The sequence below is a fragment of the Hyperolius riggenbachi genome, chromosome 1, assembly GCF_040937935.1.
Source record: "Hyperolius riggenbachi isolate aHypRig1 chromosome 1, aHypRig1.pri, whole genome shotgun sequence".
Classification (NCBI taxonomy): domain Eukaryota; kingdom Metazoa; phylum Chordata; class Amphibia; order Anura; family Hyperoliidae; genus Hyperolius; species Hyperolius riggenbachi.
In genome coordinates, this window is record NC_090646.1 from 459,896,708 (window position 1) to 459,918,481 (window position 21,774).

General features: G+C 40.8%; 1 protein-coding gene across 5 annotated transcripts in view; it reads right to left on the reverse strand.

The window, feature by feature from the left end:
* Nucleotides 1-21,774, reverse strand: part of GRK3 (G protein-coupled receptor kinase 3) — a 377,292-nt gene that overhangs the window by 49,777 nt on the left and 305,741 nt on the right. For all 5 annotated transcript variants that reach the window (XM_068239010.1, XM_068239034.1, XM_068239019.1 and 2 more), the window contains exons 10-13: nucleotides 21,111-21,189; nucleotides 18,388-18,518; nucleotides 7,542-7,636; nucleotides 1,966-2,073 (exon numbers count right to left, since the gene is read on the reverse strand). In XM_068239010.1, coding sequence (XP_068095111.1) covers nucleotides 1,966-2,073; nucleotides 7,542-7,636; nucleotides 18,388-18,518; nucleotides 21,111-21,189 — 413 coding nt within the window. The remainder of the gene's footprint in view (nucleotides 1-1,965; nucleotides 2,074-7,541; nucleotides 7,637-18,387; nucleotides 18,519-21,110; nucleotides 21,190-21,774) is intronic.

Genomic DNA, 21,774 nt, shown 5'->3' on the forward strand with positions numbered 1-21,774 from the left:
CGTGCTTCCTTCCACTTTTCAGCATCTGTAACATTCATGTGTTGCTGAAAAGTAGACAGAAGCATTTTGGGGTGCTCAGGCACTAAAACTTAACTGCACAAAAAAAAAAAATGGAACATGCATGGCAATGGTACCTTTCCTGTCTGGTCATCAGCCATTCAAACATGATTTGTTCTTCAAAAGTCACAAGTATCCAGCTATGGATCATGCAAGCTTACCTACCCTATCTGCCCCTATAACATACCTCCAAAAATGACACTAGCCACATCTTGAAACAATAGACATGCTTACTACAGCGTGGGTCAACGCCACCATTATGTCTTTGTCATAGGCAAGTTCTGCTACGCTTTTTTTTTTTCTTGTCTACATGGGTGGCACCATATTATGTGTTATGGCAACATTGTGCACGGCAACCAGGCACATACACGTAAAAAAGGTACCTTGTAAAATTACTATACCTTAGTCAGGTGTGTGTACAGGCCTTAGGAGTACATCTGATAATATGTCCTGGAGCAATGATATCAGTCAGCTTCAGTGAGGTGCAAATATGCATTCAAAAGACATCAAAGCAGTCTCATAATGTTTCATATTCATTTTGTACTGTGTTTAATGGTTTAGAAGCAAACTTTTTTTTATGACAATACCACTTTAAGTTGTACCTCTGTGTGTTCTGATATTCTATTTATCAGTGAAACCGGTCTATAAACGACTGCGTCTGATAAAACTGGAGCATGCAGGTTACATACCATGAATGGGGGTGTGTGTTTTCGCAGTGTGTGTCCCAAAATTACCACATCTGCTAGCTTAACTAAACATATAACAGTTTATAATGGGCCTTGGTGAATCTGGAGGTCCACTTCAGCTGCTGAAAAACTGGCCTTGGTCAAATATCTAAACTCAACCCAAATGTATAGGCTGGATCAGGAGGACCAATGCTGCCAATTATAGCAGAACAAGAAAAACACATATGGCTCTTAACAATACCTAGACTACATTTTATAATAATTGTGTAGCTTTTACTGAATTTAATCTGCTATTGGTTAGCAACAGTCTGTAACTTGCATCTGAATCATACTAAATATCAAAGCCATGTAAGTTTCTGAAAGATCAGTAAATGAGAGGTTATGGGCCTACAGCCGTTGCAGTCACAGGAATGTTACCATAGTCAGTACTTAGTTAAATAAAGCTAGACTGTCCTGGATTAATTATAGATAACCAGCACAATCAATATTTCACTAACCAGTCAGCAAACCATACTAAATTCTCATATGAGCCAGGTGAGGGCTGCAATTTTTATAACTTAGTTAAACCAACCTGAGCACCAAGGGTTGAGGGATGTTCGCAAATATGTGGGCCAGTCCTGTACTCGCATACATGGACTGCATCTCCTTGCAGGCTTTGGGGGGGGGGTGCGTGTATGTGAAACATCCAGCTCCAGATGGTGTTTGCCATACAAGCCAGTGGCCAGAGGAGCAGCACCAGTAGGTAACTAATGATGCTTCCACCAATCCCCGTACCCCTAATGGCACACTCCAATATGAACCTCCTTTGCCGGGAGATCCATATTTAAAAAAAAACAAAAAAAAACGCTCTGACGCTCTGGTTGCTTTAATAGAAGACTCTACTTTGAAAATTCACATTAGGTTTATTGGATTATGTTCTCCAGCCTCAGTAAATTTACCTATGCAGCCTTATAACAAATATATTATTCTCAGAGCTACAACTTCAGTAAAGTAAAACTGTACTGGTTGTACTTCAGTTCTGCTGTTTGTATGGCATTTTCTGATGAACCAGAGAATGATACCAGAAGTCCGGAGCTTTACTAGGATTCACAGGACTTTACTTGGACACCAAAATAATCCACTCCACCATACGTGATAAGCAAGAATACTGAGCAGAATTCTGTGTGATGTAAAAAGGAAAGGTTAGTCAACATAAAAGACTCAAATGAAGTAGGATTCTTACCCTCTCAATAGCTTGAAGAGCATACATCCTAGAGAAAACCAGTCTGCACTGCTGTCATATGCCGTGCCCTTCTGCAGCACTTCTGGAGCCATGTACCCGTGTGTCCCTCTGCAATGCAAGACACATACCGTTTCACTCACTTCTTATTATCCTCTGCGTGATCAACCTGCTCAATCAACAAGGTCAAATGGACATATACAGCCCAACCAAATGTAGAAAGAACTCAATATTACTGTAATGACGTTAATTATTTCATGACCACAAGACAAATATGCAGTATGCAAGCTTTTGATAAATTCTACGGGTAATTAAGGCAGACAGACGATTTGGGCAACATCTGTGACAGCCAAAGAGCTGAAAAAAGGGGCCAGGTAGCCAGAGGTGTTTGATTTTCTCTGGCTTATGTTCTGTTAAAGATCCATTGTAATCGTACTTATATTCTATGAAGGAAGTGCTGGTTGTGGGATAGACATAATCGTGTGATCTGATTGTGCACGGAAGAAAAGAGGCAGGAAAATGAAATACAATACAAACCTACAAAAGTTTCTACTCCACTATGTGATGTTTTAACCAAATACATCTTCAATTTGGAAAAGAAACCTTGATTAACTTGCTGCAGGAAATCCACAACAACATGCTGTGGTAAGATCAATATATCTCTATTACGGAAAGATCTGTATAATACAATAAATGTACTTTAGCTCAGACTGAAGGCTCCATCATAACTGCAAGTATTGTGAAGAAACACAACGTAAAAAATGCTCCCCAAATTGCTGACTGGCATGCTAATCAAACCTATGCCCCCCCCCCCCCCCCCCCACACCACCACCACCACCACCACACATACACACACAGATATTCCACTACTCTTAAAGTTTATCCAAGGCAACATATGGCATTACGAGATTAACATGTGGATGTAAAGTGCAAATATATTAATAAGCAGGCCATTTCTCTTTTTTGCCATTGAGTGGATATAAGAACACATTCAATCTACTTTGTAAATGTTTAACTATACAATTAAGCCATGGGATATCTAAAAGAAAAAGAAATGTCATTTTAAGGTGTTCAAGGATAAATACAATTGTTTGTTTCCTCAGTTTATTTTCACCTCGGGTTCACTTTAAATTGGTGATGAAATGTAAAACGAAAAACTTAATTTCTTTTTTAACATAAATACCATATGTGGCACTCACATTACTCCTTTTTTATTTCTTAAAATACTTAGTTTATCCCCAGGCACAGTTTTAACTTGCCTACTAGCTTAGTAATTAAGTGCTCGAACATTGCCTTTTTCGTTTGAAATAAGTCTTTAGTGACTAAAAATCTTGAAATTAAGATCACATGATCAGAAGCAACATACTACAGATACTGTGGGCTATTCTACTGCTCAGATGGCAACATTATATTGCACGGACTGAAAGAGTGCAGCCTATAGCAAATTAATTGTGTGTTGCACAAAGCAGCCATCAAATGGGCATCTGATCACCAGGGAGCTTCTACAGTAAAATAAATAAATAAGGGCCGGTTCACACTTGCGGTTCCCTGCCAAACGGACCGGATGACCTGACCGGATCCGGACCGGATCCGGATCGGAACCGTACGGTTCTGATCCGGATCCGATCCGGATCCGGTCAGGTTGCATCAGGTGTTCATCAGGATGCGATCTGGATCCGTTTGGCAAAAGATAGTAGAAACCGAATAAAAATGTTGGGGTCTGGGAGGTCAGCAGAAGGTGGACCTGTGGAATCAGGCCCTCCGCTGTTTAGCACTCACCTCCACCTCCGACATACTGCCAACATCTCCAGCACGTTTAAAGTCACTGCTGCTCCACTCCAAAATGCTTTGCCCATGTGTCCCCATCCAAAATCGCCGCTACAATACGCATAGGAAGTGGGGTAAAACATCCGGATTTTTAGCCAGTGTGTTGTGCGCTCTCCGGTTCTCATTGGTTTGTATTGGCCGGATGGTGCAGTCCGGCTCCGCTCCGGATACGGCTGCCGGAGGAGCCGGACCAAAAAATAGCGCATGTTGGGTCTTATGCCGGAGTCCGGATCCGGTCCGGACGAAACGGACGCATGTGAACGGACGCATAGGCTTTCATTGCTATGTCGTGCGTCCGTTCCGTCCGTTCTGCATGCGGTCCGGCTCCGGCACGGCGATTCCGGACGGCGACCGCTAATGTGAACCGGGCCTTAATGAAAAAAACACCATCCATACACACTCGCCCCGTGTGATGTCAGACATGCGCACCCTTACTAGGAAACCAGGTAGGGGGCGCATGCATAGGAGGAATTCCGGAATCCAGCGAGGGGACAAGCGCAGGCTGCGGACAGGTAATGTAATGTATACTTCACAATGGGCACGTGGGGGGGGGGGGTTCATTAGTGGACAGCGTCGGGGCGGTGAATGCGGCATCACAAGGTCGATTCCGGATCGATTTTGGCATGAAATTGATTGGGAATCCGCCTGTGGTGTATGGGCAGCTGACAGATCTCTCATGGCTGGATGGAGTAATGGTTAAAGGCTCTGCCTCTGACACAGGAGACCAGGGATCGAATCTCGTCTCTGCCTGTTCAGTAAGCCAAGCACCTATTCAGTATATTCATTCAATTTGCCCTTCTACTACATAGATTTGGTAGTATTAAATGAAAAAGATTGGATTATTAGTGGCTACCATAACTCAGTTTTTGTTAAGAGAGTGATATAAATTACTTGTGTAACATTGCTAAAAACGCAATCCCAAAAGCCAATGGAGGCCCAGGAATTGCAGGGGAAAACAGCCCCGCAAGTGTGTTCTCTTCCTCAGGGCTCGTTTCCATACAGCCTGCTTTCAGCCATGCTTATGGAAACGCAATTGCAGGGACAGCAGACAGTGCATAGACTGCGCTGTCTGCAGTTTCCATACATGCGCTGCGATTCACTACTGAATCGCAGCGCATGGTTGCCTGCATTTCGGGGCCACTGCGCCCGTGATCCCATTCAGTATAGTGAATGGCATCGCGAGCTCCGCCCCCCCGGAGTGACTCACAAAGCAGAGCCAACAATGTTGGCTAAATGCCTTGGATTGTACTGCTCTGACCTGAAATGGACTGCTTTTGTTTCTCTTTCTCCAAAGATAGTTTCATTAAAAAGAAAGATTACATTAGTTTTCACTGCCACATGGAAGTGCAGAAGGTGGGGACTATCTTTTTGTGAGTCTAGCTAAGTGCTGGATCGTGTGCTTACCTTATAATGTATTTTTCAAATGGCTTCTTCTGCTACCTGTTCTGTATTTTATTGTAAAGTTATTGATAAAGAGAATCCTACTTTGTGGCAACAATTGCAGATTTGTGAGAGTCTGTAGCAGTGTTCTTCAAATTTAACAGTACTGAGAGTGTACAAGAAATCCTACCCTTTCACATGTAGAGATTAAGCAATGAGTCACATGTGATGACTCATAATTATTAGTACTATTTAAAGGTAGCGGTGATTGTCATAGTGGCTTCTCTATAAGAGCTAGATTCCTTAACAGTGTTTTAATTCCTTTATCTCACAGTAATTAGGCAGTAATTCTACAGCCTATCTCATATTTTCTGAGAACAATTACCTGCCTTAAATACTGGTTGAACCTGGCTTTGCAATCTTATATTCATTTATAGCGCCTTGAACTAAGCCTATATTTAATCTCAAAAAGAATTCACAGTATTATTATGCTTTTTTGTAATTTATGCAGCACAGATTAAGCAGCGAGTAAGGAACTATGTGCTTTCAAAACTTTTCAAGAACAAAAGGCCGCTACCAGCGAAAGTGTGTCCTCAAATTATTACATAAATGCTAATAAACAGTGCTGAGTTCAGATAAATGGGTCATAACCAGCTTTTGCAGCTGTATTTTAGTGTGCTTATTATCTAATTTACAAGTCAAATAAGAAACATATTTTGATTAACGGCAGGGGATGGTAATTTTAATTTACATGAAAATTAAGTGAAATTCAGGTGGGCGCATTAAAGAGCTTGGAAAGCTTCACGTACAGTCATTGTGCATTGTACCTCCCGCAGAAAGATTTACCTATAACTGGGTACACATGAATCAGTAGGGCACAAATGACAGCGGGTGCAGCCATGTTCGGGTCCGCTCCATTACGTATGCCTTCTATTTACTCTTATCTCACCTAGAACTACTAGAATGTCAGGCTGCTTCCAGCTATTTAAACAGAATAGTCTACCGGGGTTCTGGTTGTGGTCTGAAAGCTCTCCATTGCCTGTGCTGATACAAAAAAGGAAGTGGGACATTCCAAGAAGAATATTTCTTCACAGCAAGTCCTCCGAAAACTGAAGTTTCAAATTTTGCTGGATCGGGATGTGAAGAGTCATAAATCAAATACCGTAAGATCTCTACCTGATAAATTGCCGTCTTAGCTCTATTTTTTGTGTGTGCAAATATTTATTAGCAATGTTATTGTACACGCTTAGTTGATTTCATTGATGGTGAGCTCCTCACTAAAGACATTTAGGTGCAGCTACCATCCTTCCCTCACATGCAGAACCTCAGCACCCATGTGGAGTAAACCAGTTTTGTTATAAGCAAGTAATCTGGAGAGTGATACTTACTATGTGAATCCACTGAAGAGTAATCACAGACAACAGCCTGAAGCTTAAAGGATACCCGAGGTGAGAGGCATATGGAGGCTGCCATATTTATATCCTTTTAAACAATTCCAGTTGCCTGGCTATCCTCTTGACCCTGTGTCTCTAATACTTTTAGCCATAGACCCTGAATAGGCATGCAGCAGATCAGGGACTCTGACTCAGGTTTTACTGGATTAGCCGTATGCTTGTTCCAGGGTTTTGACTCAGACACTACTTATGGCAGAAGACCAACAGGGGTTCCAGGCAACTGGCTTTGTTTACAAGGAAATAAATATGGCAGCCTTCATATCCCTCTCACCTCGGGTTCCCGTTAGTAAATATTTGAAACAATAGTAAATAAGGGTATATTTATATACAGCTCATATAAGCTGTTCACATATAACCTGACATCTTCATCGTTCAATCAATAGCTTTAATCCTAAATTACCAACTAGGACTTATGAAATGTAAACTCTAAAATGTATTATGCACTACACAATTTATACTGTGCAAGATTTTGATTCTGTTTTGTGCAGAATTACAAACACAGAACATTTATATTGCGCTTTTCTCCTGGCGGACTCAAAGCGCCAGAGCTGCAGCCACTGGGACGCGCTCTATTGGCAGTCGTAGTGTAAGGGAGACTTGCCCAAGGTCTCCTACTGAATATGTGCTGGCTTACTGAACAGGCAGAGCCGAGATTTGAACCCAGGTCGCCTGTATCAGAGGCAGAGCCCTTAACCATTACACCATCCAGCCACTCAATTACATGCAAAAAATACTGTACTGCATTGCATGTAATGTATTGCATTCTGCTCTACTCGTCGTGTGGATTTTATGCACGCAATTCTGTTTAAAGCAGTTTCATGCATATAGGACTATATTTCAATGGCTGTTGTAAAAAAAAGAAAAGACAGTAGAGATGTCCCTCTGATAAGACATTTACAATCAGAGAATGATACTCACACGCTCGCATGGGGCTTCTTCTTGGAAAAGTCACATGCAAGTCCCAGATCTGATATCCTCACATGCCCATGCTCATCTAACAGAATATTTGCAGGCTGAAAAATGAATGGAAGGGTAATAATCAAAATTCAACATACTGTACACAGCATTTCAATGCATTAAAGAGAAACTATTAGCCATACTATGTCAGGAAAATAAAACACGTAAGTAGATAATGACTTGCTCTAGTTATAACACATGTATTGCACTGTCCACGTTTTGACTTCAGTTAATTTTATATGGTAATATAAAGAAAATCCTGTTCTTGGCAGCGGCCATCTTGGCTCCCACCACATGAAGCCAATCCTGATGTAGTTTCCCCTCTTACTCTCACCGCCCATCCCCCTCGGCATTCTCTCTCCTCCCTGCACTAATACAGAGCAAAGAGGGGAAGAATAAAAGCAGTGCACACAGACTCACCTCCTTGGCGCTGGAGTTCCCCACTATACTCTACACTACCGCCGCCAGAAAAATATTTTTATAGTCCACTGTTAGTTAGTAGTTCTAAAAACATGACCGCTCTCCCACAGTAACAACTTACTACACAAACTGCTCCTGCAGATGACCCAATGTGCCTACCTTTCTAGTGGACATGTGCAGTATTGAGAGAAGGAGCATGAGCCCTATAAAATCAGCAGTATTCCAATAATAACCACTGTGCTGTGCACAGGAAAAGGGGAGAGGAAATGAGCAAGCAAGTGCAACAACACCTCCGAATCCCCTGAAAGGAATGCCAGCTGGGAAGAGCTCCCTTTTCCAAGATGACAGGTGGTACTAGGAGATAGGAGAGGCTCCATACTCACATGGCGAGCAGTCCAGAGATTCCCCTTTCTTTACAATAAATAACAGATATGCTCACAGACGTTACTATGACATGCCGCCATGACTTAATGGAAGACAATATTAACAAAATGGAAGAAAGAATGAAAGAAGCTGGGAGGAAGGTAAATATTTTAGCAGAAGCAGTAACGAAAGATCACAACAAATTTTAAGAACTCTGAAGAGTTGAGATTTAAATTCAGTGGGATGCATTTTACTTTAATTGTACTGGAGACTGAATTTGCAAGGCTGAAAATGGACAAATATAATCTAAGAATATTAGATGAAAAAACAACCCCTCAGAATTCCTGAAACATTCACTTATTTGACCTGCAAAGAAAATTCTGATTTAAATCCATGTTACTCCTTGCCCTTAATTCACAATCTCATGCTTACACCAGGATTAAGAACAAAAACTTGCCATGGTGTCTAGGGATGGCCCTACTTAGGAGAACTCATGGAGAAGCATGTGATCAGTTTGATCAGCTGATAGATTTGTAGGCTCTAATTTGCTGGACATGATAATGTGTTAAACCAGGACATCCTCACAGCAAATCAAGAAAGTATAACAATATGAAATATAAGAGACACATGCTATGCAACAATAAATATAGACACTACTGAAAGTATACATCAAGATGGGTCTTAGGCTCAACACACACCATACAATCTTGGTTGTTCAATCTTACCACTTTCATGTAGTATAAGAGCTTATCCAATCAATCATTCAAGGTATTTTCAATGTGTTGGCCCTTATACTACATAGATTTGGTAGATCTGTACAACCAAGATTGTATGGTGTGTGTTGAGCTTTAGTCTTCTTATCTCAGCACAAGCTTCATACAAAATATTGAATGAAAACAAGAAAGTCCAACGTGGCGCATGTTTTTTCGGGCCCAGGAAGTGACTCAACCTCCAAACACACACACACCTTTAAAGGGACCCTGAACACAGAAAATAAATGGAATCTGGACTTACCTGGGGCTTCCTTCAGCTAACTGTAGCCCGTGAGGTCCCTCGGGGTCCTCTGGGTCCCCTATGTGGTCTCGCTGCCAACTCCATTAACTCAGCAACTTTGGCTGAAGCCGGGCATGTGCATGTCCATGCACCTGGTATGATCAAGTGGCTGTCACCGTAAGTGCCTTCCACATTCAGTCGTTTAAGAACCGCGCATGCACAGGACACTTCAGGCAACCGGCGCGGTGAAGGGCCGGGTGCACGGAGGGCCATGCATGTGCAACCTCAGCCGAAATCCCCAGGCTACCGGAGCCGCTAGTGGGACCATGGTGGGGACCCAGAGGAGGCCGAGGGAACTCGTTGGCTTCGGGGGCTGGAGGAAGCCCAAGGTATGTTCAAATTCCGTTTATTTTCTGTGTTCAGGGTCTCTTTAAGAGCAGTAATTGCTGTGCTTGGCTCACTCCAATCATAATAAAATAAAGCCAACTTATTTTTAAAGGGAACCTGAAGTGAGCAGGACATGATGGATGCTATATTTATTTTCTTTTAAACAATACCAATTGTCTGTCTATCATAAGAAGTTTCTTTTAATAATACATTTGCATAAACCTCTGACCATACAAAATACCATACAAAATAAATATGAAGAACACAAGCAGAAAAAGAAAAAAATAAGATAAAACAAATCAAAAATTAAGACCCCCCCTTTCACTCATAACATCATTCATTCATCTCATCCTTCATTTCTGTTTGCCAGACAACTTCTTATCTACTCATTTATCCTTCCACTTTCCTCCTTCTACCTGGTTACTTCCAGTTCATCAAACCACCTTTTTTTTAATTGTGCCAGAATACTATAGTTTGCCAATTGGTTTTCAGCTGGTTCATCCTCCATCCCATTCTCTTCACAAAACTGAAAACATCTCTCTATTAATTCTCCCAGTGTCGAAGACTTCACACTCTTCCAATTTTTAGCAATCATACTTTGTGTGATCAGTGTGCCTAACCCTTTTAGTTGTTCAATATTATTATTATGTCCCTTTTCTAGTGAGCCAACAATTGCTCCTGACAGAGTAAGGGAGTGTGCTGGGTTTCTCTCTGCTAGAAACTCTCAATTTTGTGCCTCCTTGGCAGCTTCACCACATATGGCGTGCAGTCCCCCTTCCATTCTCACCTCTCCAGCACTTCTCTATATCGGATTTGGCGATTTTAGCCATTCTTAGGTGTTAAATGCAGTCAGGAAAACACTTTATATTGTAGTAATTGCATATATTTTTATTTGGAAATTTCTATTTATCTTGATTTATTTGATCCCACTCCTCCAGTTCAAAGCCCAACTCCAATTTCCATTTGCTACGCCAAGGTGGTGAATTTTCTACACATGTGCTGCAAATTAAGTCATACTGCCAGGATAATATGCTAGGAGGTCTTGTTTTAAGATATATTCATTTTTCAAAGAGGTTCAATTCAGATTGAATGGATTGAGATTTTTTTTTGTTCTTATTACATTTATTAAGATACAGTAATTTATCATCTGCGTTCTCCCCCAGGGCGTCAAAAAGCTACCGTACCACTATCTAAAAGGCTAGGAATCCCCAGTCCTGTATTGCCCAACACTTCCAAAATGCAGGTGCCTGGACTTAGGCCCTGAATTATAAACCATGAGCTGTGTCCTGCTGGGGGAATTCTCTATTGTCTTTAGTGTGGTTAACAGAGAAATTCCGGTATTTTTCTGCTTCTTTATTAGAAAATCCGAGGACTTTTAGTCTTGGTTTGATGATAGGGTGTGTGGTTGATTTAAATAAACGGAGTATGTTTTCTGGGATCTATGAAAGACTACATCTAGGTTAACCATCTCTTCAGCTATTACCCATAACTTTTTACTTGGGTCTATCTTCCAGTCAATGATGCCTAAAAATTGTATGCTTTTATAATAATTATCTCAGGTACCCCCCTGCATGATTTTTATGTCTGTCCTTACACCAGACACATTTTTGGAAACATTTTCTCCAGTCTCCGAACCATGTGCTGAGGAGAGCAACCGGATCAGAAAAAGATGCGAGATTTGCATTGCTAAGTAATATGAATTTGCCATCATATGTATGGAAAATTGGGAGGCTTTCGGCATAACACATGAACGCATTTTGATTTTTCTCAGTAACTTTGAAGAGTTTAATAAATAATGCATCTCAGGGGAAGGGAGTTCATTCTAAGTGCAGAATCCTATTTTAAGACCATAAAATTCTACTGAAAAATGCTGCACTGGAGGGCTAAAGTGGGTAATAGCTGTAGTTTTTTAGGGACCTCTCTAACACTAAGATGGGCACCACTCACTCCAAACCTTTCATGTAGACTCCTCCAGGTAACCAAAATTCTAGTAGTGTCTCAGTCATCTTCAGGGGATGGGACATGACACTACTGCAGCTGCCTGGTCCCTTCATGGTGGAGGATTGTGCAGATATAAGGATGCAGTGGAATGGGTGGCTGTGGAGGCAGGTGAGCATTGGGTGAGTTTAGGTAGGGGAAAATTACCATAAAATTGGGTATCCTAAATAATGTATTACATTCTATAGGCCCATACACACGTCGGATTTTAGCGAACGACCCGTCGTTTGAACGTTCCGTCGTTCGGACGTTTTCGCGTCAAATCCGACGTGTGTACAGACTATCGTTCGGGTGATAAGACTGGTTACCAGCGATCCGCCCGGCGGATCGTTGGTAACCAGTCTTATCACCCAAACGATAGTCTGTACACACGTCGAATTTGACGCGAAAACGTCTGAACGACGGAACGTTCAAACGACGGGTCGTTCGCTAAAATCCGACGTGTGTATGGGCCTTTAGTGTCACTACAGTGCCTCTTTAAGACAGTGTCCACCCATTAAGGATGTGCTTATATAATAGATGTATCAATATTGCAGCAAGCACACCACACATAGCACTGTTCTCACTGCATTTTTTAGCAACTGATAAATCTAAACACGTAAAATGTGTGGGCTTAGATGTTCATAAAATAAGGGTACTGCTCTGCATGGAATAAAGTTGAGTTACATTACTCTGTCTTGTATGTGGATTACATCAGTGGATACTGGCTTACCTGCCCTTTTATGGGATTCAAACAGTATCAAGGATTAATGGCTCGTTGTTTAACTACAGAAGCTGTGGAATGCCCCATACTTGAGGTAGTACTGGCAAAATCAATACCATTTTTTGAAAGGACTGTATACACTTCTTAGAATTAACAATATCCACAGTTATAATAACGGTTTATGTGGAAATACTTTGATCCAGGGAATAGGTTTGACCTCCTTGTGGGTCAGTGAGTAATATTTCTTTTGGAAGTGAAATTGGTCGCAGCTGCTCGAGGGTATTTTTCAATCTTATTTTTGCCTACTCCTGGATCTAAACAACTGGAGTTGTGTGAGGTTGCACTTGACAGGCATTTATCTTTCTTCCCTCCATTTAATTATATAACGATGTAAGGGATACACAGAGAGATCAGGGAGCAACCATGCATAGCAGCTTTCAACAACACTATACGCTCTTAACAAGAGACACAGAAGAAGCATTGAAGAGGACACAGAACTGCTCCAACTTTGCTAGCATATGGTTTCATTGGAACGGTTGACATACCCAGGGATTTGTCCCCTGGAAAGCCTTAAGGGATTCTGGCCCTCACACTGGCATTGGAAACAGTAGTTTGATTTTATGAAGTTCAAGCAGATTATTACAACTGCAATAGAAACCTAGGCCTCACAGCTGGTGACTATAGAGGGAGGGGGGCTGGAGAAAAGGAAAGGACAGAGCCAGAGGAAATAATGTGTTTGTTATGCTTACTGTAACCACAATCTGAAAGGATCTTTGTACATTTCTTGTTTTGTGTGGTGTTATCCAGTGACCAGTAGCTGAACTGTTATCGCTGTCTTACTGGACAAGAACATATTGAGTAAATAGTGAAACAAGACCATATTAGTTACGAAGCAAGGGAGCAAAGGGATTACAGATGACGTCCATCGTGAAATAGATTCCTGGCCAGCCTAGTCTTGCTGGCTCATGTTTTGCAAACAGAATGTCTACTGTCCCAAGTGTACAGAAGAGTTGTAAATAAAAATACTTTCCAACTATACTAAAATCGTCTTTTTTAAACAACTATATTGTATGTTCATGTGAAGCCTCATATATGAAGCTCCTAAAACAGGTTTTCATTGTAGAAGTCTAATACAGGCAAAGATCCAGTATGTGTCAGAGGAACTAGTCTCCAAGCTGAAATTAAAGGGGAACTTTACTACATATATCTAAATGAGAAAAATACTTAATTTTATAATATTCTTTTATAAATTATTCAATCAATATTTTCCCATTGTAAAATCTTAGCTTACCCTGATGTATATTCTTAAGGTGGCCTCTAATGGGAACAGCTGTGTTACTCGGCTGTCCCCTGGGGAGGCTCCAAACGCGATCCCCTCTCATAGGTTGATGCCTATGAGAGAGGATCGCTAGGACTGGCTGTCAGAGGGAGGGTGGGAAAAAATAAATACAAAATAGATTTAGTTAAAATAAAATAAGTTTATGAAAAAAAAAAAAAGAAGCCTGCAGCAGCGATCACAGCCCACCCCAGCAGAAAGATCTTCTATAATGGGGTGGGGGGGGGGGGTGTTGTGTTCATTTGTGTGCTAAGATGTATGGCTCTGCAGCGAGCTTTTAAAGCTGCAGAGCACTGAATCGTAAAAAATAGCCTGGTCACTGGGGGCGGGAGGGGGGTGTAAGCCTGAGGTCCTTAAAAGGTTAATCTTTTAGCAGCCACGGAAAGTAAAACTTTATGTGGCTGAAGAGCCTACAGCTACATCTACATCCTTGTGGCTTGGATGAAGTCACTGAGGATGTAGATGTATAGTAGCTGGGGCTAAAGTGGTTTTAAGAGCTAGGTGATGTTTCATTAAAGCTTAACTTAGACAAATGTTTATAGGTGGTAAAGTGTGTACAATTATGATTTTCCTTTAAAAAATGTTAACAATATCTGATGCCTGGATATTGCCTGGGGTAAAGCTGTTCACCGCAGACAACAACATTTTTTTGTTTAATGCTGGTAAAGAGGGATCACTTGCTGTCACTATATTTCCTAGTAGGCCTGAACGATTTTAGGAACAGATTGAATTGCACGATTTCTGTCAGAAATTGCGATTTCGATTCGATTCACGATTTTCAAATTCAACAGTGCCCCCAGGCCCCCCACTTCAGCTTTGCAGAATGCAGAATGATCACCACACAGTCGGTCACACCACAGCAGTCATCATCATTATCACGCTTACACACAGTGCAGCGTGGCAGAGGCATACAAAACTTGACTGACAGGAGTGTGGGTGGAGTCTGCTGGCCATGTTACATAGTTTGATTGACACATGCGGGTGGAGTCTGCCGCCCACACAGCAAATGATGTTGAAGCACTGGGAGGAGGGAGTTGCCAAGTGAGAGCCTGCTGCTCATCATACCACTTAAAAAAAAGTGACACAAATCACCCAGTACAAATAAGTGATTGTCAGCAGCAGACTCAGCCTGCCACCTGCCCAGCTTATGATTGATGTGGAGATGCAGGGAATATTGAGCTGCCGGGATGGAGTGTGAGAGCCTGTGGGCTGGGGTGGGCAGAGTCTGCCACTCATAGCACTCAGTGATTGACAGCCATGTGGGCGGAGTCTGCCGCCCGCCCAGCTAATGTTGGGAGAAGGAGAGTGAGAGCCTGCGGGCGGAGCGGAGCCTGCCGCCCGCTCCACTGATTGGCTGCACAGTGGGCGGAAGTTGTGGGAGAAGTGTACGCAATGAGCCACCGCAAACTGCCGCTGCACAGAGCGGCAGTGGGGACCGCTGGACGGGCTGTAGAGGGGGGTGAATATCATTGCCATGGCGATCCCGGAATCGGCATTTCCGGGATCGCGATTTCGATCCAAAAACGATATACCGTTCAGGCCTATTTCCTAGTGACACCTGCTAAAGCAGTTGGAGCCACAGAGATAGGAAATGAGGGGAATTCTCAAAAACTGAACTAGAAACAGCAAAAACAAACTGACACACGAGTTCTAGCTTTTTCTCACTTTATCCAAACTACAAAGGAAAGAAAAGTTTGGACTTGAGTTGAACTATAATATGCCAAACTGCTGTTGCAGCTAATCTCTACACATTAAATAAAAATGCATTTTCATGCATTAGAATAAGTAATACAAACCGTTAGTTTTCCTTACAGTACAGATAAAAATTCAATATGACCTAGCAAGTTAGATAACGTAAAGGAAATTTTACTATGATCAGAGGATGAAAGAACATAAATAATCTAATCGTATAAAAAAAAAAAAAAAAACATATTTCCACCTTCCCTGCTTTCACTTCCAACGCCAAATCAAATTCATGAACATTTCTGGTTTAGGTTCTGATTCGGCATTTGACGAGAAAAAAAGGTAAAGTGATATTTTTACTTCTCTATCAAAAGATCAGAGCTAGTGTTTCATGAAGCTAAATATCAGCTACATTACTCCAGTTTTAAAAGCCGCATGTTATCTTCAAAGTAATCATCTGACTCAGCATTAGTAATCAACAGATACATATGCAATTTGTGAGGGAAAATGGCAGTATCCTTCACAAATCTGCTATGTTTAAAGAATACCTTAACTGAAAAAAATCTGATGAGATTGAAAACCGTATCTTTATAAACAATCCTAAATAGGATTTCCCTGGAGTTCCATGTTCTTATTTGCTTTTAAAGAGAACCCGAGGTGGGTTTGAAGAATATTATCTGCATACAGAGGCTGGATCTGCCTATACAGCCCAGCCTATGTTGCTATCCCAAACCCCCCTAAGGTCCCCCTGCACTCTGCAATCCCTCATAAATCACAGCCACGCTGCTGACAAACAGCTTGTCAGAGCTGGCTGTGTTTATCTCTACAGTGTCAGTCTGCTGCTCTCCCGCCTCCTGCAGAACTCCAGTCCCCGCCTGCATCCCTTCCCTCCCTGCTGATTGGAGGGAAGGGACGGGGGCAGGGACCGGAGCTATGCAGGAGGCGGCGGAGCAGCTGAGACTGACACTACAGATGTAAACACAGCCTCACAGCACGACTGTGATTTATGAGGGATTGCAGAGTGCAGGGGGACCTTAGTGGGGTTTGGGATAGCAACAGAGGCTGGGCTGTATAGGCAGATCCAGCCTCTGTATGCAGATAACATTCTTTAAACACACCTCGGGTTCTCTTTAAGGATTAAAAATGTAGATCTAATGCTGGGTACACATGATGCTATTTTCGTCATGTCCAGACTATTATCTCCATCATATCCAATCGTCTCCCGTTCAGTAAGTTATCATGGGAAAAATCCATCCGGTTATCGATCGGGAGCAGTTTGGACATTTTACACAAGATGCTACTTCCTGTCAGATTACCCATCAATCGAACGGGAAATTGCATTGTGTGTACCCAGAATTACCATTAAACTATGTCCCTGTCATTAGCTTCTGCATTTATGTTTATTCTGCTCTCAAGGAAGGTAGCCACAAACTTCTAGAGATATTTAGCAGATTAGACATTCAATTCAATATAAACATTGAACCTGTAGCATTTTTATACATAATACAATCGATATGTTGATATGTTAATTGTATATAAATCAGAATTGCCAATTCTTTCTCAGATCAATCCGCCAGAAGCACAGCGGGTAGCAGGCAGCAGCAGAGCGGGATCAGACTCTGCATAGACTGTACAGTGCAGAGTGGTAGACAAGTAAAACGATCAATATCTACAAGATAGTGGATCTATTACTTGATCCATCACAGATCTATAAGTATAAAGCTAGCTCACTGGGTCAGTGGTATTTTCACAGCCAGCCCACTAGTTTTAGGACTACTAATTACTCATCAGAAGAGTAATGCAGTCAGAAAAAATTATCATATACAAGCAATCAGTGTCTTTTTGCATTCATGTCTTAAAGAGAATCTGTATTGTTAAAATCGCACAAAAGTAAACATACCAGTGCGTTAGGGGACATCTCCTATTACCCTCTGTCACAATTTCGCCGCTCCTCGACGCATTAAAAGTGGTTAAAAACAGTTTTAAAAAGTTTGTTTATAAACAAACAAAATGGCCACCAAAACAGGAAGTAGGTTGATGTACAGTATGTCCACACATAGAAAATACATCCATACACAAGCAGGCTGTATACAGCCTTCCTTTTGAATCTCAAGAGTTCTCATGCACTGAAGTTTCAGGCTGCTCTTTTTTTCTTGCAAACAGCTTTGCCCTTGTCTGTAATCCTCAGTATGTGAAAGCCCAGCCAGCTCGATTTATCCAGCTTGTAAAAGATAAGAGAGAAGAGAGAAGCTGCCCTAATCTAAAGAATACACAGGCAGTGTGCAGAGAGGGGCCTGGAGGGGGGAGATGCATCACAGAACCACAACACTGAAGAACTTGGCAGCCTTCCAGACACAGGCTGACAAGTCTGACAAGAGAGAGATAAGTTGATTAATTACAGAGATGGTGATAGTAGAACGTGCTGCAGTAAGCCAGAACACATTAGAATAGCTTTTGGAACTTGTAGGATGATAAAAAACAGGATGCAATTTTTGTTACGGAGTCTCTTTAAAAGACTCCAAGAAGGCACATTTGAAAGTGGTCAGCCATTGGCTGAGCAATAAGGGAGACGATCTGTCAGAACCAGCACTGCATCCACTGCTTTTCCTGGTGGCACCCAGTGAATTAATTCAAACCTTGTTCAGAAGTGTCACCACATGCAGGAATTAATTGATATAATGAAGCTGACCAGTAGAAAAGTCAGAAGAATAGAACCCTTTAATTATTGTTAAACATATTACTGTAAAAGAATAAGGTAAAAGGAAAAAAAGGTGCTTCAACACTAGGTTTGGTTAGGATTTAATTTATTCTGCCTAAACATTTTCCTTGAGGAGAAATGATGGAGAAGCATGTTAATGTTATGACTGGATGAAGTTTTATCATGATCATGTGATCATGTCTCACTTCTGTTTCAGTATTCCTACCTTCAAGTCTCTGTATACTACAAAGCGGTTGTGCATGTGTTCCAAGCCCAGAATAATTTCAGCAGCATAAAATCTCATCTCCTTTTCTGAGAAGACGCCATGTTGGGAAAGGTGGTAGTGCAAATCCCCACCTGAAAATGATAAGAGAAACATACAATTCATATAAGAGAGCTGATGACAAACACTGGGCACATCACAAACGCCCAGAAGCTTGAATGTACACAACAGCAAGTCTTACAGCAGAGGGAGATCCCACTTTTGTTGAGAAAAACTCAGCACATTCAAGTTTCATGCTACAAATTACAATGATTACATATTTTTTCAGTTAGCTTACTTTGATATTACCGTATATACTGGAGTATAAGCTGACCCAAGTATAAGTTAACCCCCCAACTTTTACCTTAAAAATCAGAAAAAATGATTGACTCAAGTATAAGCCAGGGTAGGAAATACAGCATGTACATGCAAAATTTGAATTATTGGTATTTTGTTGACCATCTGTAATTACTAACTCTTCCTCAAATGAGCTCATAATCTGATTCCTACCACTTGGTGAATACATTTACTAATATGTTTTTAAAATACAGGAGCAAACTGGAAAACCTGGAGTAAACCCAAGCAAACACAAAAACAAACTCCATGCAGTTACTGTTCTGGCCAAGATTTGAACATGGGGCTAGAGTGCTATCCATTGAGCACAACAACATACAATAGAATCCCTTTATAATTAACTCCAAGAGACCTAACCAGGTATTTTACTATATCAGGATTTGCCATACATGAGATGTATATAGGGCCTGTTTCCACTGAGTGCAAATTCACATTAGCATTGACACCAATGCAATTTCAGTAATAGTTTCCATTGAATGTGTTTTTGTAATCCATTGTAAAGCAATAAAAAAAACTGCTTGCTGCAGATTTTCCCAACACGCATTGTTTTGTATGTAATGAAAGGCAATGGTCGCACATGCAAATTTTCAAACTTTTGATACTAATGTTTGCATCCGTTCTCCCATCGAACATGCTTCTTCCAGTTTCCTGTGTAGTAACAGTGATGTCATGCTGCTATGGAGATTAAGAAATTGATGCAACCGTTTGCATTCAAAACGCACATAAAAACGCATGCGTTTTCCACAACCATACTCAAATCACTTGCGAGACAGTGGAAATGGGCTAATACAGACACATGGTTGGGAGCAGAGAACTATATGTATAACCAGAGATTAACTACATCAGCGTTTACTATTAGTAAATACTATAAGAGTTTACTATAGTGAGATTCTACTGTACACTGAAAATCTACCAAAATATATATATATATATTTTTTATCATATTATACAGTGAATATGAATGCTGGAGTCACATGCACATAGATTGAAGGGCATGACCTTATTGCTTTGCTTTTAATGGTGATCTATGATTGCTTGGTGATAATATTCTGACAAAGTCTCTTTTACATGGGCGAGACTGACAAAAGCCATTTTTAATATCTTGGTAAAAGCTTCAAATTGCATTCAAAGATGCGTAAACATGCCTTTTAGCTATAAAAACAAAAACAAAAAAACAACAATAAATGGAATACTTTCTTTTCCTATGTGAACACAAAACAATATACAGAGGAAGTGAGTAAAACACAAAATGACTAATCAGCTGGATGCTGCAGGCCATTTAGTAACCATGTAAGAGCTGGTCTGCAGGAAGCAATTCAAGCTATGGACAGCCACTGAAATGCATATCTTGTGATATCTTCTGGCAGATCCTGTAATAATTGTTTTGTAGATTCAATTTGCACCAATTAACTTAAATAAAACATTCTTGCACATAGAGGTCAATGAAAGCCAGTTATTACGAAACACATGAAGCAGTCTTCCAAAAACTAAATAATGTTGTTTCTTCCTCCTATAATTATATAATGCCCTTCAAATTGCCTCCTTGAAAAATGTCTGTTGTGATTAAATGTAGCCATTGTCTTCATATGAGAGACAAACAGTCTACTCTTTTGCTTGTGTGTCAAGATTAAGCCAAATTTGTTCAACTAATTCTATTCAAACAAGCTGAGTGGTTAAAATAAAGATGCTCAGTGGGAATTTTAAAGCATTCTCGTAAAAACTAGGTCGTTCGTGGTAAATTTTACAGATGCTGAGAAAACTCTACTCAGTAACAGGCTGGGTAAGAAGATAATTTCCAGCCTACAATGCACCCTTCTACACCTGCAGGGTTCCCATCAGTGTATACAATATAATTATGGGAAGCAGATAAAAATGAAACAAAGGGTCACAATGCACTACATGCTACTATGAACTACAATTACTTAAAAAGCTCTTTGAAATTAGTGTTTCACATTCTGGGTCCCAAATTTCCCAAAATTTGGCAAGAAGATATTTCTCCATTGTTGGCGTGGCTGTTATTGTCAAGGTATGTAGTGTCAATCACAGAGGACACAACATATAAATCATATGTCCCTTAGTGGAGAGTACTAAGGGCCCTTAGTGTGTAGTGGCTAAAGGCCATGGTATACATGGGCTGAAGTCCTTAGTGTTAAGTGGCTGAAGTCCTAGGTGTGTAGTGGCTAAAGTTCTTGGTGTTCAGTGGCTAAAGTCTTTGGTGCATACTGGCTAATGTCTTGTCTTTAAAAGAAATGCACTGATTTACATGCATTCTGAATTGATCTCTGACATTGTAAAGAAAAAGAAACTATACGTCTAATAAGAATTTATCTTACCATTCATGAGATCCAGGATGAAGCAGAGTTTATCAGGCGTATGGAAGGCATATGTCATGCACACTATGAATGGACAGTCCTGAAAAAGAAAATACCAAAATATGAAATAAAGCAAACACAATTGTTAAATATAATATACTTTTTTTTTTTGAAAGAATAATTTTTATTGATTTTTTTTACACAAAATAGTAACAACAACTGTCAATCGAACTGTAGCGACAGCATAACATTGTACAAGAATTGATATGGCTGATCATTATTCAAAGTTGGGTTCACAGACCCATATTTGACAGAAGTAACAATATAGTACTGTATAACTTATGGCTTTGAAGAGGCATAGGAATAGAATACAATAGTCCTGGCTCGAGTGCAGCTCCCCGCGGGACCCTATCTGACAGTGTAGCAAAATATCAGTTATTAATCTTCTAACTTGAGAGACGAAACCATGTTTTCCTAAATTTTTTGGGACACTTCCTTTTAAGATAAACAAGCTGAATAATAGCTAGTTCATGATGCACATATGAAATCCAGTCCTTCTTCTTAGGGGGCAAGGGTTGTTTTCACCTGAGAATTATCATGTTCCGAGCGTATGCTATAAGGGACCTGTATGCCTGCATTTTGTGAATAGAGAGCGTATTATCAGCCAGACATCCCAGCAACATCT